We start from the raw sequence: 22,282 nt of genomic DNA, 5'->3' as shown, positions 1-22,282 counted from the left end.
GATATATAGAATAAAGAACAATATATATAAATACAATAAATTTAGGTTTTAGGAGTAATTTTATAATTGTTCAAATAATGTTAACAGAGTTAAGATATTTGGAGTGTATTGTCCATTTTTTAAAATTCAAACTAATGAATTCATATAAAATTATACATAAAATTAAATAACCTGAATGGAATTTATTTTAAAAATAAATGTAAGTGGATCTCTTCTCATGTATGTGTGTGTATTTATATATATATATATATATTTATGTATATATTGAAAGTAGTTTTTAGCATTTTAAATTCGTGATAACATTTGATTAGCTATAATTGAGTGACAAATAGTCACTTAATTAGGTCTCAACATTTTTTTATATTAATATTATTAAAGGATAAAATCATCTTTTAAACTTTAAAATGATGTGGTTTTGTGGACAGATGATTATTCCTATTTTGTATTCTGATTAATTTTTATTTTATTTCTAAAAGAATTAATCTATTATTAAAAAATTTTGCATATTACACTTTTTAAGATAAAATTGTAATCAATTGTCTAGTAAATTGATAAAAAAAAAAAATCTATATATCAATAGAAATAGACGATGTTTGTTAATAAAAAATGTCGTTTATATTTAAATAGATGATAATTGTTATTAACAAGTGTTGTCTAGAATTTTGTATTAAAAACTCAATATTTTATATACTTAATATTTATCTAAAATTAATAAACAATGTTTGTTAATAAAAAAATATCGTTTATATTAAAATAAACAACATTTATTATTAAAAAACATAATCTATGATAAAATTCTTTATTAAAAAACCAACATTTTGTATGCTTTTAACTAATATAATTCTATTTGAACCTATAATTTTCTCAAAAGATGTCACATGTTTATTAAAAAAATCATTATTTTATGTGCTTCTATCTAACATAACTCTATTTGAACTTATATTTTTCTCAAAATATGTCATGTGTCAATTGCATAAATAAGCTATTCTCTTATTTTTAAAAAAATCTTTCTATTTGTTTGACGTATAACTTCACAAATTGGTTTGACCTATCAATTTACCAATTAAAACTTTATGTTCATCTAAGAGAATATTCTAATTAAAAAGCATTAAATTCCAACAATTATTAGTTTTTTTATCCCATTATCACAATTAATCCGTTCATGAAGAAGTGAAAGGTTTAATTCATTAAACTAAAAAATGATGAAATCTCTTCCTCTTCCTTATCCAACCATTTTCTTGTCAATCTATTTAATAGTGGTGATATTCCAAAATATTCCAAAAGCTTTTATAAGAAAACCTTTAAGAAAATTACATATTTCAATCCTTCAATTTTCATCCAAAGTTTAATTATTTAAAAAACATTTGCCAATTGTAAGTATTTTTTTATCATTTTATTTGAACTTTTATAGTTTATTGATGAATATACTTATTAATTTATAATTTTCTTTTACGAAATCTATCAATTAAAAAATTTAGCTTATAAATTCAAAAAGTATTAAAAAAATTTGATCTTGAATTTGTTAATTGATGCCGCAAAATTCTTAACCCATTTCAATTTTTTTCCTTTTTCATGATAGATCTTCACATTTGTTTTTAGAAGATTTAATATTTCATAGGTTAATAAAAATAGGTATGTATAAATATATTTTAGTGTTTTTAATTGTTGTTGTTGAACCACAACAACGTGCCAGAAACTACTTAGTAATTATCTATACTATTATATTAAAGTAGTTTCGAGATTGATTGTTTTCCAATTTATTGTCTATGTTGTTTATATCTTAAAAAAACGATCGAAGGGTAAATTTGGGTTTTGGATAGATGACAGATAAGTGAGTTGAGTGGATGGAGGGGTTGAGGGAAAGAGGAGAGAGATGGAGAGAAAGAGAAAGATGGAGCTAACTTTCCCTTTACCTTTCTCTTCATGTGTCCAAGCTTCAAGATCTTCAAGATTTCATTGTTGAAAAAAATAAAAGATTGAAGCTTTTGGTAGGCATGTTCCCATCTTTGGGTGGATCACTAAAGGAAACAAACAAAAGTGCATAGTAATTGTTAGCTTTAAGAGACGAAAGTTACTATTTTTTTTTTCAAAATGGGTTTTTTTTTTTAATGATTTGTTTAAGAGGGTTTTGGAGAAAAAATTGGGGCTCAAGGACATGGTTTTTTCATAGACTGCTAACCAAAGATAGTAGTTTTGAATTTTGAAAGAAAATGAGAAGAAAGAAGCATACAATAAAGAAAGAAAAAATAGCAGAATATTACTGTTTCTTTTGCAAAGATGGTGCAGTACTCAGAGTCTATGACTAACATTCACTTAAGGTTCTTCTTTTTATTTTTATTAGGTATGAAACTATTGTGAAAGATTTTTTTTTTTTTTTTTTTGGGTTTCATTTGATGGATTTTGATTTTTTGAGTTTTATTTATTTTGTTGCTGCATGTAAAATATACAATTTTATTTTTTATTTTTTAGGGCAGACAATGAGACCCAACTTGAATTTTTTTTCATAATCAACAGACAAATGCTTCAAAAGAAGAGAACCAAGATCAAATCCAGTGCCTTCACTAACAATATTGAGAACAAGGAACCCTTGAAGGCTGATTTAGTTATCAACAAGCTTCCTAAGGCGGTCTAAGCACATGTCAACAATCTTCTAACCAACTAAAACAAGTGAAAAATTTCTCATTTTTTTCATATTTATTGATATTGTAAACATAGTATTTTGTAGTGGAGTAGAGAAATTGAACATTTCCTATACCACAATAAAATGAGCTTACTAAAAAAAGAAATATAGGAGACATAATCTGGAATGAACATTTGGTGTTCTATATGTGAGATCATTTGGCTTTCATCCAGTGTTCATTTAGTTGAATATTTGTTTGCTTGATTTTGCAGATTTTGCAGGAAGTCGAAAAGCCGAAGTGGTTTTTGTTGGTAATGTCAAAGTCTTTCTCTCTCTTGAACCGCGAGATTGTAGACCGTCATGTTCCTCTAAGCCTAGGTGAGTTAATAAGAGTGGCAACTTTACTAGAATATTAATGTAAACAAGGAAATGAATTTTACAAGTAAATTACAGAAATCATCTCTATAGTCTTAATTAACAAAAGATCATATAGTCAGTTTTTCATTAATTCTGACAAATCTAATTGGTTTGAGATTTATTGTTTGTTCTGATTCTGAATTTAAAGTTAAACAGAGCCAATTCATCCCTTTAAATTTTACTTCCCTTATATTCAAATGCACAAGTTTGATCTGAAACATTTAAAAGTAATAAGAATTTTTTTTTTATTTGCATCAAAACCATTTATGTGAGTCAATAATCTGCAAAATTATTGTAGTTATATTTTTTTTTGTATTTTAAAATTCTTTTAATGATTTTATATCTCTGAAAAGATATATAATTGATCTTATTTGTTGCCTTTATGTGTCATTCTTATAGTGTTGTAAAGCTTAAAAGAGAGTTATGATGAAGCCTTACGAAAATATGATGTCTAAGTAATTGTTATTACAGGTAAGTTCAAAGAGATTACATTTAAAACTTAAGGAAAAGTTGAGCAAAGATATTGTCTTTGTTAGTAATTTTCCAAAACTAGAATTGGTGATTGAGATACTAATGTAGTTTGTCCTTCAGTGCAAATGGAAAATTTTCTAGTGGTTTTGATGTTATGGCTTTTGGTGGAATTCAAAGGGGCCATGGTATGCACAATGCTTTTTTTTTAAATATATTCTAATATTGCATTACCTTGACATTGATAAGGTTAGTTGTATTTTCTAGTGCAGCAGCCAAAACTTAGCCATATATCAGTTGAGGTTCTCACTGACACTTTAGAAGGTACTCTTTCTAATTGCTAATTATAATTCCTACAAGATTTACAAGGTTGATGAGTATTAAAAATTATGATTTTCATGTTTTTGAGTTATTTAGAACTTTCTTAATTGGTGAGTTTTGCTTAAATTTGAAGACTTAAATTAATAATGACGAACTTGAGTCAAGTTTTATGTTAAATCTTCCCTTGAAATTAAACTAATTAAAATGTTATTAATGTATCATCAAGCTTATTTTTTTATCAAATGTTAATTGGATGGTGATGCCTTTGTAAGATATTTTTGTTGAATGTTTAATGAATATTGTTAGCTTTACCACCTGTAAAGTATTGCTTATTGTTTTTTCCAGCTGCTACTTTTTAGACGATAATGTTTAGTTTAGAGTTGTGATTATAACCATTTTATTTACCATGTAGAAATGTGCGATTTTTCATCTTTTTTTAGACAAATGCATGATCAAGTTGCATCAAATAATATGAGGAAATATGATGCTATTGTATTTTTTGATACTGTCACCGTAAACATCTTATCTTGCTGGTTACTTTCACTTTAATTAGTTAATTTGAGAATGAAAAAGATTAGGTGAAAGAAGGATATCCACTCTTATACTATGGTTTATTATGTTCATTTGAAGTAGCTTTTTCTGTTTTAATTGCTTTAATTTGGGTTTTAGGATCTATTTCAATTACATGTGAAGCTTTGTCACTTTCCCAGACCCTAAAGGCATTATTTGTAAGGAGTTGCTTATGAACAATTTCATTAAAAAGGTTTTTTTAGGTAATTATTTGATATGTACTTAAAATATTTTGCTAACAACTTAACAGTTAGAATGAATTACCCTATTTTGGGTTCTTTCTTCTTAATTAATTAGTGAATTATTTATATATCCTCTCTGGCATTGGCAGCATTAAGACTGAAAATCGGTGGCACTGTCTAACAATGTGTGGAGAGGCTTTTCCTCGTAAAGTTAATAGCACTTTGGCTCTTATATATTGATTTGTTATAATTTCTTTCTCTCTAACTATGTTATACTTTTGGTATGAGAAAATATACATTTTTGGTTTAGTACATTGAACTAAATTGGAAAATTTTCATATCCTTTATTGTTGCTAAAGGGAATCTTGACTATTTTTAGGATGACAATTGGGAATTTACCATCATTATATGAGAACTTTTAAACTTTTTTTTTTTGAGAAATTTGCATATCAGACTTTCTTGCTAGAAATTTCTCATGGGAATTAGGAGTTTATGATTTGGAGTCATGGTAAAAAGGAAAATAAGTCTATTGAATAGATAAGAAAATAGGTCTAAGGAAGAGATAAGACTTGGAGCTTGGAATTAATGGAGATTGAAGGACAAATCAGTGGTAAACCTTGATACAACTTATGAAATAATATAATTCTTGGTTGTTATGTCGTGAGATGTTGGTGGGATGACTACATTGATTATAGACTGGTTTAATAGTGACTGTGTTTTCTTGATAGTATAAAATAAATTCAAATATATATATATATATATTCATGTCTTCATATATTTTAGGCAACACACACCTTTGGATAAGTTAGACAAAAAATGCTTGAAAAACCAAAGTAAGGTCAAAATGTTTGAAAACTAGGATAATAAGGCTTTGATGGGTGAATGGTTTTAGATGAGAATGCATTTCAAAGCTCTCTACGTGTTCAAATTGATGGATTTGGAAGTCTAATTACGCTTTCACTAGAATGAGGTGAACTACCTCTAGTAAGAGATGGTTTTGGACATTTTATTCCAACAAAAGATGAAGGTGTTCTATGATTTATGAATCCCTCACTTTGTAGAAATTGTAAAAATGTTGGGTAGAGCAATTGTGTTTCCTACAGGATTGGGTACTGATATTATAGAGATATTACAAAACTTGGCTTCACTTAGAATTGAAGCTGTCCTTAGAGGTAAACAAATTAATGCCTTTGGAGGATATTATTAGGAAAAGATTGCAACAAATTGCACTAGAGGCAGCACCAAGCGTTGTTGTGTTAAAGAGGTATGTAATCATGTCAATTGGTTGAATTTATGCAATAATCTCATATTCAAATTCACAAATTATTTCTCTCTTTTTTTTTTTTTAATTTTTTGGTTTTGTCCCCCTTTCATTTCTTGATATGCCTATTTGATTAACTCAAAATCATTATTTAATAAGTGTGTCAAGTTATAGCAAGAATCACTATATAAGCAAGATTCATTTGATCAGAAAAAAGAAACTGCAGGATTTCACTTTTGTTGGAGTTATGATAATCTGAGCTCAGGCTTTATGGATGATGAAATGGACCTTAGTTGTATATCTTTAAAAACCATTACTCCATCTACCATGACTTTGTGCAAACATAATTATTTTTTTTATTTTTTTTATTACTAATTATATATTTGATCTTCTTAATTGTTATGTTATATCAACTTTTAATGATTCAATAAATAAATAAATAAATCACCTGCAGCTAGCGCAAGTACAATACTAGTTACTATATTATTACCATATAGTCCTAATTTTGTTACATTTGTTATTTTTTTAATTGGATATGCTATAATTTTTTATTTTTTATTTATTTAATTTATATTAATTGATGATGGGGAAAAATGAGTTGTTTATAAAAGAAAAAACAAATTATATAAAGACTAAAGCTTGTCCTCCATGAGGGAGACAATTTGTCGAAACAATGAGAAAAAGAAAAGATTAAAAGGTAAAAGAAAATTAAAAGGTAAAAGAGAAAGTGTTTAGTTGGTTCTTTTTTTGGGCTTTCTTAGATTCATATTAAAATAAAATCATCTTTTGAGATAGAAGCAACGCAAGCACATACAAGAAAGCAAGATAAATAATAAAGCATGTATGTGGACAACATAATCAATATTTTTTTATTTATAAACAAAATATGTAATTTATTTAGCTAATAAAATTTTATTATGATTCTACTATTACTAATTACTTACATTATAAATCAACGTTACATTTAAATTAGTTACAATTTTACTTTACATTTTTCTTTGACTACAAAGAAATTTTTGAAAAAGTAAAATAAATAAATAATCAAAACAATAATTAATATAAATTTTAAACCTTTACTTTTATTTTTAGTGTCATGTATTTTTTTTTATTTTAAACATAAATTGTATCTATCTATTTATTTATATTCATATTGTTATTAAAGTGTTTGTCTTGATACCAATTCAATTGAAGAAATTATCTAAAAATATTATAAATATTATAATAAATATAAAATAAAAATATTTATATCTTTTTTGCATATTTAAACATCTTTTTTATTTGAAAATTACAAAAGCTACCCACTTTTAAAAATAATTATATAAGTAACTTTTTTTTTTCTAAACAAATAACTTCTCTTATCAAAACTTTTTTTTTCTATAAAAATAACACTAATAATAATGTGAGTGTGCTAAATTTTAGTAAATGTGTATATGTCTTTACCTATAATATAAATTATAACACTCTAAAATTTTGTATGTACTTGAAATTGTGGTACCTTTGATGATATAAAAACCGTTTCTTAATTATAAATAAAGCTATTGCTTGTTTATTGATGATAAGATTAAATAAAAGTAGATTAATTATTTAATATATTGTTAGTGGAGTTTTTAAATTTATAAGTGGGTTAAAAAGCTGACATATATATTATTTTTAATTATTTTTAATTTTTTAATAATACTATAAAGAATATGTGTTATCTTACTAATCTCATTTATGAAATTTAAAAATTCCATTTTGAATGTAGTTGATAATTTCTCATAAAAAAATAAAATATAATAATGATTTTAAGAAAAAAAAAAACTAATATAAGATTTTGGTTGGTATTTTTTTTAAAATATTATAACCTTATGTTTAATTCATTGTCAAAAAATTTATCGATAAGATATAATTATATGAAATAATATATAAATTTAATTATTTAGGATTAAATAATTTAAGAAAAAATTGATATTGAAAAGTTGGACTTAGAACAAAAAAGTTTTTGAACAATTGAAAATAGAAAACAAAAAAAGGGATAAAATTTCTATTTGTACTTTATGCAATATAAAAAGAAATTGAATGAGGGTTGAGATAAAATTGATAAAGGAGTATATATATTTTATATTTTCTTTATGGCAAAGAAAGAGTTATTTCGATGAGAGGACTAAAACAAGATAATGATATTTTTATCCAAAAAGACATTTGATATGAAGGTCAACTCTCTTTTACTTTCATTGTGCAATAAAAAGACGAAAGCACCTAAACATTTGGTGACCAATTTTGAACTTAAGAAATAAAGTTACATGACCTTTTAAAGCCTCGAGCATTGACAGGAAATGTTAGGGATGGTTGCCCTCAGCATTCCTCAACAATATTCTCAAAATTTTAGAGTTATTCTACACTCTGCCATAATTTAAGGCACACCGATAACAAATAATTAATCAAAACTCAATTTTTTTTAGGTTAAATAGTTAATTTGAGATTAAATGTTTGCGTGATTATTCAATTCATGATTAAATATTTTAATTTATACAAATAAAGATTAAATGTTATCTATTTATAACAATATAGGATTTTTTTTTCAATAAAAATTTTGCTGTGAAAGATACGCATGATTATCATGCATGAAAGAATAAAGTCAAGATGAGTTGACTTTTTTATGATGATTAAGTCAGAGAATGACACATAAGATAGACGTGTTATTCTTTTCTCTCTCTAAAAGAGCAATTAGTTCTTTTCTTTCTCTAAAAATAATTTTTATCCTATTCTTAAAACTTAAATTCTTGCTATTATCCTGCTATTGTAATAAACTTTGATGCTGATGAAGTTGGTTACTAAAGCCTCCAAAAACAGAACTTGAAAAGTTGGGATCTATACCTTAAATAGTGCTGATGGTGGTGAGGTCAACATATAACAAAAAGGACTTGCAAGAATCTCTCAGAGAACCACTTTTTCTAAGCCATGAAAGATTAGGACAAGAAAATACTTTATCTTTTACCTTAAACGTCAAAGAAGCCAAGCAAGCTAAAGGATCCTCACACTAATTGCTATTATTCTAATTCATGAAGTCTTTGCTTGAGAGATTACTGCTTACTGTGTCAGTGGTAGTATTGTGACAGAATTATAACCCTTCACCACTGCATAAGATTTTAGTCGTTAACCATTTTTAGTAGCCTAAAATCAATCTAAAAACTTTTAAACACCCAACTCTTAATTTTACATTTTCTTAAACGAATTGGGTAGAAAGAGACATGGACAGAGTCAGAAGAAGGGACGACACTAACTTTTCTTTTGGTGTTAAAAAAAAAAAGAAAAATCTTAGAGAGAAAAGAAAAAAATAGCATAAGATTTAGATGCAATAAGAAGAGAGAAGAAATTGTGGTGCATATTTTGCAGACTTGCAAACTTTAGTTCGTAAAGAAAAAGAAAAATGATAAAGAAGAAAAGAAATGAAATGAAATAAGCTTAGAAAAAAAAAAAAAGAGAAAAGCTTTTCCATCTATCATTCAAGGATTGAAAGCTTAATTCCATGTCATTTTTATTTGTAATAGTTTTTAAACTTAACGATGCATATCTTCAATAGCAAATTTTCTATTAAAAAAATCTTACATTGTTATAAGTCAATAACGTTTAATCTTTATTTATAGAAATTAAAACGTTTAGTCCTGAATTGAACAATTACCCAAATATTTAATCTCAATTTGAGCATTTAGCTATTTTTTTAGTATGTATCAAAGCCTTATTTATTCCTTGGTTTAATTATTCAATCTTATATATATATATATATATGAATCATTTCTGTATTTTTTATTAAAATAAGATATTTATTATTGCATTGAAATTCATATTGAGCTACAAATATATTTATTATCATGTATATATCGAAATTATTTTTTTATTCTTTTTGTTTGATTGTGTACATTTTATGGTAGTAAGGATTATTCCTTAGATTTTATCAGTGTTTGTATTTATTATTTTGAGTGTTTGTTTTAATAATGAAATAAAATATTTATTATGATATGAAATTCATATTATGCTACAAATAACAAATGGTTTCATATTGAAATATTATTAGTTTTGATAATAAATAAAATGTTAGGGTGAAATTATATTGAGATTTGTATTTATTATGTTTGAATATCGCATTAAATATCTGGAAAAAAAATCACACTAATAAGATATGATAATATTTCATTTTGGATTAAATCAAATTTAAACTTAAAATATTATGTTTAAGGTTTTACTTGAGTAAAATTATAAAAATATTTATAAAATTAAAAGATTAGAAGATTTCTTATTTTAATTTTTTACATAAAATTAAATAAAAGTATATTTTTATTAATATAATAATATTTTGGATCGGGTCAAATTAAGTTTAAACTCAAAAAAATCATGTTTAAAGTTTGATTTGAGTAGAATTATGCTTACAAGCTAGTAAGTAGTCTTTATCCATACATAGCTCTTTTTTTGAAAATAAAGAGAAAGACAATTTAAAAAAAAAAGTCACATTTTTATTGATTAGTAAGTTATTTTTCATTAACTAACAAATTTTCTATTAAATAAACACAAAAAAATAAAAAAATTATTTTTCATAAATCAATTTCTATGAAAAAAAGGAGCCATAGTTCAAAAATCATACTTGTAAATCTTTAGCTACTTATGACACAAAAGATTTCTCATATTTATCATTATTTTTTAATTTTGTAGTTTTTAACATCTACTAGGATAATGCCCGCACGCTGTCGTGAGAATACAATGTCAAATGTATTATGATAATATAATTTTTTTTAAAATTTGTATCAACTAAGATAATATTACCATGGCAAATATATAAGTCATAAAGCTTAACAATTTCAATTACCAATTATCAAAGCAAGCAAGCAAATATGCAGTGCTAGCATCTAAAAACTACTCAAATTTTCTCTTTTTTCTTTTCTAGATTGACAATAATAATTTAGACTAAAGACATCTAAAGTCAAGCCTAACAAAAACAATAGATAATGATAATATTTTTAAGTGGTTGAATACTTATGAACCTTCATTTTATAAGGGGAATATTGTCAAATTATGCATAACTAATTAAATTAGTTATCAAAAGTTAATAATTGGATTCTTGGTGCACTCATTCCTACCTAATTTACCAGTAAGACTTCTATGACAAAAAATATAGAAAAAATTTATAATTAATGAAAATAAAATATTTTGTTAGACTTTGCACTAAACAGAGAGTGGTTGGCTCAGTCAAAAGCAATCTTGTTGAAAAATCACACTTCCTCTCCATCCAATATTATGTCATATCTTGTGTTAATTTATCTCTTAGAATAGAGATTAATAAAAATAATAATTATAAAAGGCAATCGAATCAAATTGCATTATACTAAGAATGTAAAAATCTAACAAAAAAATCATTGTAAAATAAAGATTAATGAAATTAATAATTATAAAAAGCAATCAAATCAAATTGTATTATACCAAGAATGTAAAAATCTAACAAAAATTTCATTGTAAAAACTGTGTTAGTTCACGCTAATTTAGAATGATAGTTCATGTCTAAGTGTCTCAAAGAAAAGTAATAGTTCCTGAAAACTTACATTGATCAAGAAACCTAAAAGGAAAAAAAAAAGAAGAAAACATTGTACCATACTAATCCATTGCCATGTTTGTCAAAGAACTAGAAAGCCTTATCTATATAACTTCATTCTTAATCCAAAATTACACTTCTTTAGTTACAATGGATAATATTTATAAAGTTAAAATGCACATTAAAAATAAACATAAAAATTATAAAAGATTAGATAAAGGTAACAATTTATGTCATAGAAACTTGGATCATGGTATTATCAATCAAAGAATACTAGTTCTAGCTTTCTTCCAAGCAAGTAGTTCCTTAACATTAATTGCTTTGAATCTAAAATCATCAAATGGCATCGCATCAAATTTTTATTTATAGTAAACACTAAGTCTAATATAGCATTTTTTTTATATTTTATTGTTATGCCTATTTTCAGAATGAGAATTTTTTCAACATGTAGACCAAATCTAATCTTGGCTTCTATGACATTGTATTCTACTTAAGCGATTAAAAGTTCACTTCCATTTCACATAATAGAAGTTTGGTTCACATTTCTAAAAAGTATTATGGCACAACCTATTTTTAAATTAAGTTCATTGATTGGTTTGAAAGATAATTTCAAAAAATAAAAATTTTGGTGAATAAAGTAAATCCATATGTGCTATATAATTTATTACTTTTGATATAGAGTCAAAACTATATACAAACAAATAAACGCCACTAACAAAAAACCAACTTATAGATCAATATAAAAGGAAAAACTAGATCAGGGCAAAATTTTAAGGGCTAATATATCATCCAAAGTAGACAAATAAGACCTAAACTATATGTAATGCAACCAAATTTTGAACACAACAAAAAATTGATAAGAATCATAATATTTTTTACATCAAGACAAGCAAAGAGCTTTTATCACACTACAAACAACATTAAAAGCTAAAAAATAAAAAATAAACTTTTAGAAAAATACATGTAGTGATCAATATTAAAAAAAAATTCAATTGTCAACCATACAAAAAAATAAAAAAAGAATAAAACAATCAAAACCAAACTAAAGATAAATAAATTTATTTAACATTTCAACTTCCCTTCTGACACAAAGCACATTATCAATAAGATAATTATAGTTTGTGTTCCAATAAAAAAAATAAAGAAATTCTCTTGAAGTATCATTATGCCAACTTAAGAAGTAAACTCAAGTTTGATATTAAGATTTGAGGTTACCTATGAACAACCCCTTAAAAGCATATATATATATATATATATATATATATATATAGTTAATGGCTGCACTATATTTAGACTATCTTAAAATATAAACAACAATAGAAATGACTTGTATAAAATTACTTAAAAAAATTCATAGTCCAATTATCCCGCCATTAATGTGACAGCATTGTTAGCAAATTAATACTTTTAATTTAATATATTACTGATAATGAAATATGTTTGAAATGGATAGTTCATGGTGCTAATATATAAAGATATCAAATCATGCAAATAAATAAAAGAAAAGCTAAAAATGGATTAACAACAAATTAAGATATCTTAAACATAGATAAATACACATATGGATCCAAAATGAATAAAAATAGTGAAAATGATTATCTAAGTTTCTTAAAAAAGACCTAAATATGTAGCTAAAATTACAAAGACTACATATAAAAAGACTTTATCAAAGTCAAACAAGCTAAGTGATGGACTTATTATTGAGATACATAAATCAATAACAATAAAGTAAATCAAACTTAAACATGGTCAATTACCTGAATTTTTCAATATCATCTAAACCTAGCATAATAAGTTCATCAATTCTTATTGTTGCGATGTTGCTTAGCCTTGGACTAAAATAATAAGAAAGACAAAAAAAAAAAAAAACACCCATGCATTTAGCCTTGGACTAAGATAAAAGTCATATCATAAATTTATATCATACAACCATATCTAATTCACATTCGTGAAAAGCCCCAAACTCATAGTTCCAACTAAAATTCACACCAAACTAACCAAATTTTGAACTTTTACATTTTATCAAATTCAATATGTTTAAAAAGAATTGTAACACAAATTAGGACGGACAAGCTAATAAGATCATACGTCAAAAATACATAAACACAACAAAATTATTAAAACTTAACACAATCAAAATTTTGAACTTTACATATAATCAAAACAGTATATGTTCATAAATTAGAAAATGTAAAAGATGATAATAAGTCTATTAGGACCACAATTTTTTTTTATCACATTATCTCATTGAGATTGAATTATTCAAACCTCAACAAAGAAGTTAGCTAAAAACAATAAAGTCAATCATAAGTGAGAAATCAAGTTGCATTTAATTTAGGAAGCAACTTTTAACGGCTGTGGATAGTCATAATCAAAATAATCTTCCAATATTTCATTGTTTTCTTCAAGTTCATCCCCATTAGAAAAAAACAACAATCTAATTAACAATTTTGCTTCCAAACAAATTTTGCAAATCAGATAAATTTTTAAACAAATAATAAAAAAAATCTTGCTAAAAAGTAATGAAAGAAAACCAAATCTTTCTTTGAAAGTTTTCAAATCAGTTAAGGAGTAAGAAATTAAATAAATCATACAACTTAACAACTATTCCTTAATAACACAAAACAATAATTTATTTCAAGTTATTTGTTCAAATATAAAACATCGAAAATGAAAAAAAAAAGAGACAGATACTTACATATTCTCATGGTGAAAGATATTGGAAAACCTATATGTACAAAAATAAATAAGATAAAAATAAGTAAAAAAAAGATGAAAAGATGTTAGAATATCTAAAGGGATAAAGTTTTTAACTTGGGTTAAATATATATTTGACTCTTGAATTTTAAAATTTTTTTCATTTTGGTACCTAAAGTAATTTTCTGTCATATTAGTACTTGAATTTTTAAATCATTATCACGTTGGTTCAACTTTGCTGATGTAGTGTGAATAACTAATAAGATGTTGATACATGTCAAATTAATTCAGTCAACACCACGTTATTATAGTCACGTCAGTATAAAAAAATTTAGTAAAAATTTTAAGAAATTTTAAAAATTATTTTAAAATTATTAAAAAGCTTTAAAAAATTTAAAAAGTTTTAAAAAATCTAAAAAATTATAAAATTTTTTACAAAATTAAAAAAAAAAATTTAAAATTCTAAAAGATTTTTAAAATTTTTAAAAATTTTTAAAAATTAAAAAAATTGAAAAAATATAAAATTATTATGAATTTTTTTTTAATATTCTAACAATTTTTCAAAAGTCTTAAATTTCTAAAAATATTTTTAAAAAATTCATAGAAAATTAAAAAAATAAAAATAAAAATATTAAAATTCTGAAAAAAGTTAAAAAAGTCTAACAGCTTTTAAAACTTTTTAAAAATTTTTAAAAATGCCAAAATTTTAAGAAATTAAAAAAATTAAAAACTTTTGAAAAAATTTAAAAACTTTCAAAAGATTCTAAAAATTCTAGAAAATTTTAAAAATTAAAAAATAATTATGGAAAGTTGAAAATCTTCCAAAAGTTTTTATTAAATTTTTATAAATTTATAGTATTTTATTTTTTTTATAAAATCTAATTTTTTTGAATTTATTTAATTTTTTATAAAAATTTTAATATTTAAATTTTTTTTTCAAGCTTTGATAATTTTTATAATTTCTAAAAATATTTCATATTTTCACTCTTTTTTAAATTAAAAATTTTTTTGAGAAATTTTTAAAATTTTTTTGTATATTTAAAAATTTTTAAATGATTTTCGAATTTTTTGAAAAATGTTTAGTATTTTTTTATAATTTTTTGAAATTGAAAATTTTTTATAAATTTTAAAAATAATTTTAGACGTTTTTAAAATTTTTAGAATTTTTTTTTTTAGTTTTTAATTTCTTTTAAGTTTTTAGAATTTTAAGAAAATTTTAAATTTTTATAATTAAAAAAAGTTTTAGAATTTAAAAGAAATTATATTTTTTGAGAAAATGTTTTAATTTCTTTTGAATTTTAAAAAAATATTTTAGATTTTTAAAAAAATTTTAGAATGTTTTTTATAGTTTTTTGAAATTAAAAATTTATTAATAGATTTAAAAAAATTTTTAAAATATTTAAGAATTTTTCTTAGAATTTTTTTAAAAAATTTAGAATTATTTTGTTCCTTTTTATGTTTTTAAAATTTTTTAAATTAAAAAAATTTTCGAATTTTTTTTAAATTTTTACAATTTTCTTTAAATTTTTACAATTTTCTTTAAATTTTTATAATTTTTTTAAATTAAAAATTTTTTTATAAAATTGAAAAATTTTAAAAATATTTTAGAACTTTTTTTAGAAATTTTTAGAATTGTTTTGAATTTTTTTTTAAGTTTTTAAAAGTATTTTGAAGTTTTTAAAATTTTTAGAATTTGTTTAAAAATTTTTAATATTTTTTGAGAATTTTTTTTTAAATTTTTTCAGATTTTTAAAAAGTTTTTTAGAATTTTTTATGCAGATGTGACGATGGTGATGTGATGTTGATTAGACTTATTTGACATGTGTCATTATCTTATTGGATATTCTTATCATATAAATAAAATTGAGTAATGACGTTTATCTGATGCACAAACATAATAACAATTTGAAAGTTCAAGTACTTATATAATAGAAAAAAATTTTAGATAGTAATGTGGCAAAAATTTTAAAATTTAGGAACCAAATACATATTTTATCTTTTAATTTCTTCTTTTTCATACTTTTTAAGTTTAATCAAAACAAACAAATATGATGATAGATGAGAAACATCATCAAATCGAAATCTAAAATCTAAAACTAAGAAATATCGTAAATTTGGGTATGAAATTTTGAAAGATTTAGCTTAGTTTTTTAATTTTGTTCTAAGAAAAATTAAGAAAAAAAAAAAAAAAAAAGAGGAGAAGAAAAAGAAGGAGCAGTCGACCATATTTTTAACAACTTAAAAAAGCAAAAAATAATCTTGTTTTTTAGAGAGAGAAAAGGAGAATAATCATGATAAAGAGAAGAGAAGAAAACGTAAATGAAAAGCAAAGGCAATTGAGAAATGATTACTGGATGGTTTAGGTTAGAAGGAAAGAGAATATAAAAAATGATAAAAAGATACGTTAAGAATTGATAGGAGAGGGAAAAAAAGAAAAAAGAAAAATGAGGCTGACATGGATAACTCTCTTCTCTCCAAAGGCGGAAACAAAATGAAAAGGGAAAATAAGAGCTAATGAATGGACATTCTTAAGAGCCTTCATTCTCCGCAAAATCCATTGTTTGGATGGATTTGAAAAAAAAGAGTGAAAAAGTTTCCGGGACGAAACGTGGATTCCGGAATATCTAATTCTTGTAGTAGAATAAAAGTAAACAAATTTTTGTACTAACAGAATAGGCAAAGCACGAATTTTAGTATTTATCAAATACAATGAAATTTTTATCATACAATAAAGGATATCCTTATCCAGCAAATGCTCTTCATATCACCTGCATGGTAATTTTTATTTTAGAGTAAAAAGGGTTTTTATATTAAATAATAAAGATAAATTTTGTGCCATGATAAATTACATCTTAGTGTAAATGGGTAAATTTCGTCGAATTTCTTGAGTTAGAATCGTAATTAGACGTCTCACACCAAACAAATCTAATTAATTTTGCATCCATTTGTATGGATAATGAGATATTTATCATAAAATAATAAAATTAAAATTGGTGATGAGATGTGTTTGATTCCCTATTAGAATAATTTACTATAAAATGATACTATTAAAATGAGTGATGAAATGTATTTAACTGGTACACATCCCAAAACACCGAAAACCTGCACCAATAGTCTGGTTCCTAAGCAGCTAAGCTTAATCACTCAAATAATATTAAGTCGTTTTGGTCCATTAGTCCACTACGTATCACGACAATGTCACATGCCTGAATGCAGGTCAAAACAAGAAATCAAACAAGTCGTCATACAATCAGATAAAAACCTTCCATCATGATAGTTTTAGAAGTTGAAAACAAAATGTTAATAGATATCCTGGCCGTTCTGATTAAAAACGATATGAAACAAGTACAACCCTGAAACAGGCACTGGACAGAAGAGAAACATCGCGGGCAGCAATAGCATTTTATTTATTGCTAGAGAGCCGATGATTCCATTGTCTGAACAGCTGGTGCAGCGACCACAGCCAGCTTAAGATCTGGGGGTTTAGAATCCTTCGCCCTCTCACATATCTCTCTATACTCCTGACAGATGGCGCATAGATGGCAGAAAAAATGAGTAACAAAGTCCCCACAAGGTGCTTCCTGCATCAAACATAAACACGGATTGATTATCAAATAATAAGCATGCAAAAGGACTGCCCAATGGAATTCATTCTAACATATATTAATCTACAACTGCTGGAAACAGAGGGAAGTTACCATTGTCCAAAGAAAGTTATTATTTGACATCTCATCCAAAACCTTGTTAATATTAATAGTTGGGGTATCTCTAAAAATGTGTAAGATTGTTTAAAGGTCAAACATTTACATGAGTTAATAATCATAGGATACATTATTTTTTTCTATTGTCAGGTCAGATCTCACCAAAAGCAAATGAGGTAAATATAAAATTCACTTGCCTTTATGTGCCAAAATATTACCATTTTTTTTTTATCTTGAAACTTAGTAGTACTTCTGAATTCCTTCATTTACCATTTTGCATCCAGTCCATGCTAATAAAAGAAAGGAGAAACAAGCACTCTAAATCTGATGAAAAATGAACCACCTTATCCCCTAAAAGCCTTACTATAAATCAATCTCAACAAGTCCATAAGTAGAAAGAATGATGGTATAACAGGACCTAAAAAAAATGATACGAGTCTCAAAAAATGTTCCATATTATCTACAGTCTTAACAATCCCTAGAAATTGCACCATCTAGCCCATACCATACACCTTGTGAAGCAAGAGTTACATAGAGAGGTTTCCACATAAGTAGACTTTATGCAATTTATACATATACTATGAAAAAGTGCACCATTAAACCTCAAAACCTATTGAATTTAACAAATTGGAATTGGAAACCCTCTGAAGATGAAAAAAATAAGAAGCTGATATGGGGTCAGATCATGTTATTATTATTTGGATTTAACATCTACAATACTGCAGCAATATTGTAGTGACATTTTTCAAACAATTGTAATCAAAATTCATGTTTTTACTTAGTTATTCATATATTTTCTTGCTTTTGGTCATTTTGATTTCTGTTGTGCTGGAGTTGAAATCAAACTGTCGAGGAAGAGAGCCCTGCAAGATAGTAAAAGAATAAGGATGGCACCAGAGTTTGCTCCAGTGTGGCCTCCAACAGTCATTTTAAATTGTCTTGACCGATTGATTTATAATACAAAAAAAAAAAAAAACCAATTAAAGGTGTCAGCACTAAAGTTTTTTCCAAAAAGGTTTATAAACCAGAACCAATGGCATGTTAATAAGAAGTTGATAATGGAACATGGTTAATATGTTTCAAGGACTCTCCTCTTAAAGACATGGTCAATGGTCAGATACAAAAACATCAAAGCAGTAAATGCAGAGTGCAAAGATGCAAATTGTGGGATTAACTTACTTAAGATTACTTGGAACTTGGCCCAAGGAAACCTGCAGCAAAGAATTTCAGCACCACCTACCTGAGTTCTAGTCACTCTTCTCATCCAATCCCAATTGGAAAAGACCAAAAGACCTCCAGGCTCCAAACATACCACTAACTCAAAACTATAATTGTCTCCTAGTTACATACACCGGGGACTCCAAAAAGACAAATCATCCAGACCTTTCTTACATCACATGGTTGAGGCTTGAAAATCTCCTACTAAAGCTCAATGGATGTATAACTCCTTCGTGAAGAATCAGTCTTCTAAATCCTCTCAATGAAGAAGATCGATTCTCAAACCATGCTCTCAATTTGGGAAGAATATCCTCCCATAAATAAACTAATCATAAATAAAAATCTTGATTTGTTCATGAACGTGAGACATAAGTGGAACCTATCACTTACTTCATAGATGGTAGAATCAAGTGCAACTAATTTTGGGCAATATGCTATATTAAAATCATTTGGCTGAACTTGATGGCTTCTGATTCTTAAGTACATACTGCAACTCCAAAGGGGCACGTCAGCAGTCAAAGCTTTATTATCAAGTGAAAGGGAGAACTACAACAGTAATACCAGATCACATACGACAACACCCTTCATGAACTATGTGGGCCAATAAAGACAAATATTTTTGAGATAATATAGAAGTGAAATAATGCACATATTTTGGCCAGAGGCTTTTATTCAATGACTCAGATTAGTATAGTATATCCAAGTTCCAAAATTTATAGTTAATAGGGTTTCAGGTGATGCAGAATTTATTTATTTCCAGTGCCAGATAAAATTGAAAATTAGGGATTTAAGAATCATATTGATGGGTAAGGGCTTGATATTGATGCTGTTTTCTTGTCATACATATGCAAAGCTGGAAGTATCTTATCAGAAGCTAAAGAAGATTTTAAAGGCCTTTAGGGTTGGTAATACAAGGAAAAACTGGGTTTGATCATAAGGCTTTCTAAGTATCGCTAAACTTGAGCATGGCCTGGTTGTGTCCTAATAAAGGCTTGGGGCAGAGAGAAGAATCAAGAAAAGAGAGTAAAATGTTGAGCCCAGGTAGTCTCACCAGCGAGATGAAGGCAATGATTACCGTCTATAAAATTTTCTGCATATGTAATATCCATAAATTAATCTTATTTAAAATTTGAAATTACACAGCTTTAAAGATTAGCTTCTGGCACTTTCTTTCATTCCTGTAAATTTGGGAGACAACTGACGAAATTAATGATGTTTAAAAGAGATCCATAAAGGTCAATAACTCTAGTGCCACAATTATAATCCATCTCTAGCAAGTAACAAAAGTACAACTGAAACATTTTAAGAGAAAGTCGAGAGATTGGCATCCTGCAAATAAGCTAAGTAGCATCATCGTCCAAAACAAAGCTTGAAATAACTGGTTCATGTCAGAAATAGGGCAATGGGAAGGGAAAAGATATATACAAAAACTCAATTGGATGAAAGCATAGAATACCTGCAAATTGTATCTGGATCGAAGCGCTCTCCGGTAGCCACAAGCATAACAAGAGACAAAGCATCCGGGTAACGCCAATGAAAGGCCTTGAGTTAAGACGCAGCAGAGAGTGTTGAAAAAAGCCCAAAGAATGAAATGAGTGACGCAGGATCCGACTAGAGTACCAGAACCCAAAAATTCTGCATTCTTTCCGAACAAAAAGCAGGGGAAAAAAACACCTATACAACCTGGGCATTCAAATATTCACGAAAACAGTGTCTCAGTTGAGCATATCACAACAGATTAGAGTAAGTCATTATCTGTGACAATCTAGGCTAAAATGATTGGGTGACAATTTCCAAATTACTTGTATGAAACTCAAAGAGGCACCTGAAAAACGAAAAGTCAAAGTACCATACAGCTCTGCATGTCATCGCAACAAGCACAGATTCCAGAAGACCACTGAAGAGACTGAGATTGCGGCACCGACGGCCTTGGTCCATCCCCCTCCCCAGCAGGACGAGGAAGCTCTTCTTCCGACTGTCCCAAGGGTATGTAAGGCGGTGGGACATAGCCGCTTCTGCTTTTCATCTTGATTCTGATCGGAAACCACAGTCTCTCTTCGCGATCGGCGATGCAAGGATCAAATTCGTAGCCTCCGATACTGATGGCCAATTGGTGATGGGACACCCACCCTATCACTTTTCTTTTAGACATTCCTTTTATTTTTTCTCGCGATAAAAGGGTAAATTTGTAAGTGATTATTTAAATTTTGCTATTAAAATTTGTCATTATATTTTTATTTTTATTATTTTTAATCAAAATTAATAAAAATGAAATATTTCGTAACATATTTTGTGAAAATAAAAGTTATAATATATTCCACATGTTTAAAGATTAAAACAATTCAATTTTTATAAAGAAAATTAAATATTATATAAGTTAAAAATAAATTTAAAGAAGTAAACAAATAAACAAAATTTATGTTAATTGTTAGTTAACTAGTTTTTTTTAGCCATGAAATTTTTTATTATATTTTTTATAATTTAAAATTTTAATTGTACTAATTTTTTATATTATATATAAATAAATTAAAATATTTATAATCATTTATAATTTGTAGTAAAAAATTACAAAAATCATTTATATACAAATTATTAAGAAAGAATCCAAATAAACATTAAACACCATGAAAGCAGAGGAGCTGTTAAGGAATGGCAAGAGTTCTCCTTTGCGTACCAACATCTCTTTCTCCACCAAATTTGGAAATTCTAAGGTAAGTGGCTGCAAAGCTCTGGTGCCACCAAATGGCTCTCCTCCAGGCTCCAGCAATGTAAAATCGAGCACTTCTTGGTCCTTTTAAATTTACAATATTTGATAATTAAATTTAGCATTTGAAAATTAACATAAATACTATTTAACGTCTAAAATTGCCAAAAGGAAAATGGGCGAATGAATTGTGATTTCAAAGAACAAACATCAATTGAAAATCATAAAATAATTTATTAATCACTAAAAAATACAAAAAAATAATAAAAATATATAAACAAAGGATAAAAAAATCCAAACTCACCACAAAAGGAAAATTTTCTATTCAATCATCATGAAAGATTTTTTCATATTTAATTTTGAAACATTATCATGCCAAACATTTGTGATCAAAATATGATTGCTTTATATTTTTATAAAGAAAAAAAAATTGATTGTGAAAAGAAATCATATATATATATATGATAATTATTTAATTTTAAAAATTTTTAAATTTCAAAAAATGTAGTTTATCCAAATTTAATTTTAATTAAGATAAAATAATTAATATAATTTTAAATTTA

The 22,282-nt window shown here is 25.9% G+C and overlaps 1 protein-coding gene and 1 long non-coding RNA gene across 2 annotated transcripts; one reads left to right on the top strand and one right to left on the bottom strand.

The window, feature by feature from the left end:
• Nucleotides 1–2,104: 2,104 nt before the first annotated feature.
• LOC149515042 (uncharacterized) lies at nt 2,105–6,334 on the top strand. Its single transcript, XR_016327239.1, has 3 exons — nt 2,105–2,341; nt 2,893–2,998; nt 3,437–6,334. It is a non-coding gene; the product is annotated as an uncharacterized LOC149515042 (long non-coding RNA).
• An 11,007-nt stretch (nt 6,335–17,341) lies between these two features.
• LOC111295378 (protein PLANT CADMIUM RESISTANCE 10-like) lies at nt 17,342–21,181 on the bottom strand. The gene is made up of 3 exons (XM_022888836.2): nt 20,870–21,181; nt 20,472–20,698; nt 17,342–17,677 (listed from the first exon to the last, which is right to left on the bottom strand). The coding sequence occupies exons 1-3, from the start codon at nt 21,165–21,167 to the stop codon at nt 17,510–17,512; spliced, it is 693 nt and encodes a 230-aa protein (XP_022744571.2). The 5' UTR covers nt 21,168–21,181; the 3' UTR covers nt 17,342–17,509.
• Between the last annotated feature and the right edge of the window lie 1,101 nt (nt 21,182–22,282).

The sequence above is a fragment of the Durio zibethinus genome, chromosome 14 (genome assembly GCF_047325235.1).
Source record: "Durio zibethinus cultivar Kanyao isolate XHJ-2024 chromosome 14, ASM4732523v1, whole genome shotgun sequence".
In the NCBI taxonomy this organism is placed as follows: domain Eukaryota; kingdom Viridiplantae; phylum Streptophyta; class Magnoliopsida; order Malvales; family Malvaceae; genus Durio; species Durio zibethinus.
This window is presented reverse-complemented; position numbering and strand designations above follow the sequence as displayed.

Excerpts from the sequence above, each read along its gene's own strand:
- LOC111295378 (XM_022888836.2), bottom strand. The coding sequence starts at position 21,167 with ATGTCTAAAAGAAAAGTGATAGGGTGGGTGTCCCATCACCAATTGGCC. Across the intron at positions 20,699-20,869 it reads TTGCGATGACATGCAGAGCT|GTTGTATAGGTGTTTTTTTC; the intron begins GTATGGTACTTT and ends TTGAATGCCCAG. Across the intron at positions 17,678-20,471 it reads GATCCAGATACAATTTGCAG|GAAGCACCTTGTGGGGACTT; the intron begins GTATTCTATGCT and ends TGTTTGATGCAG.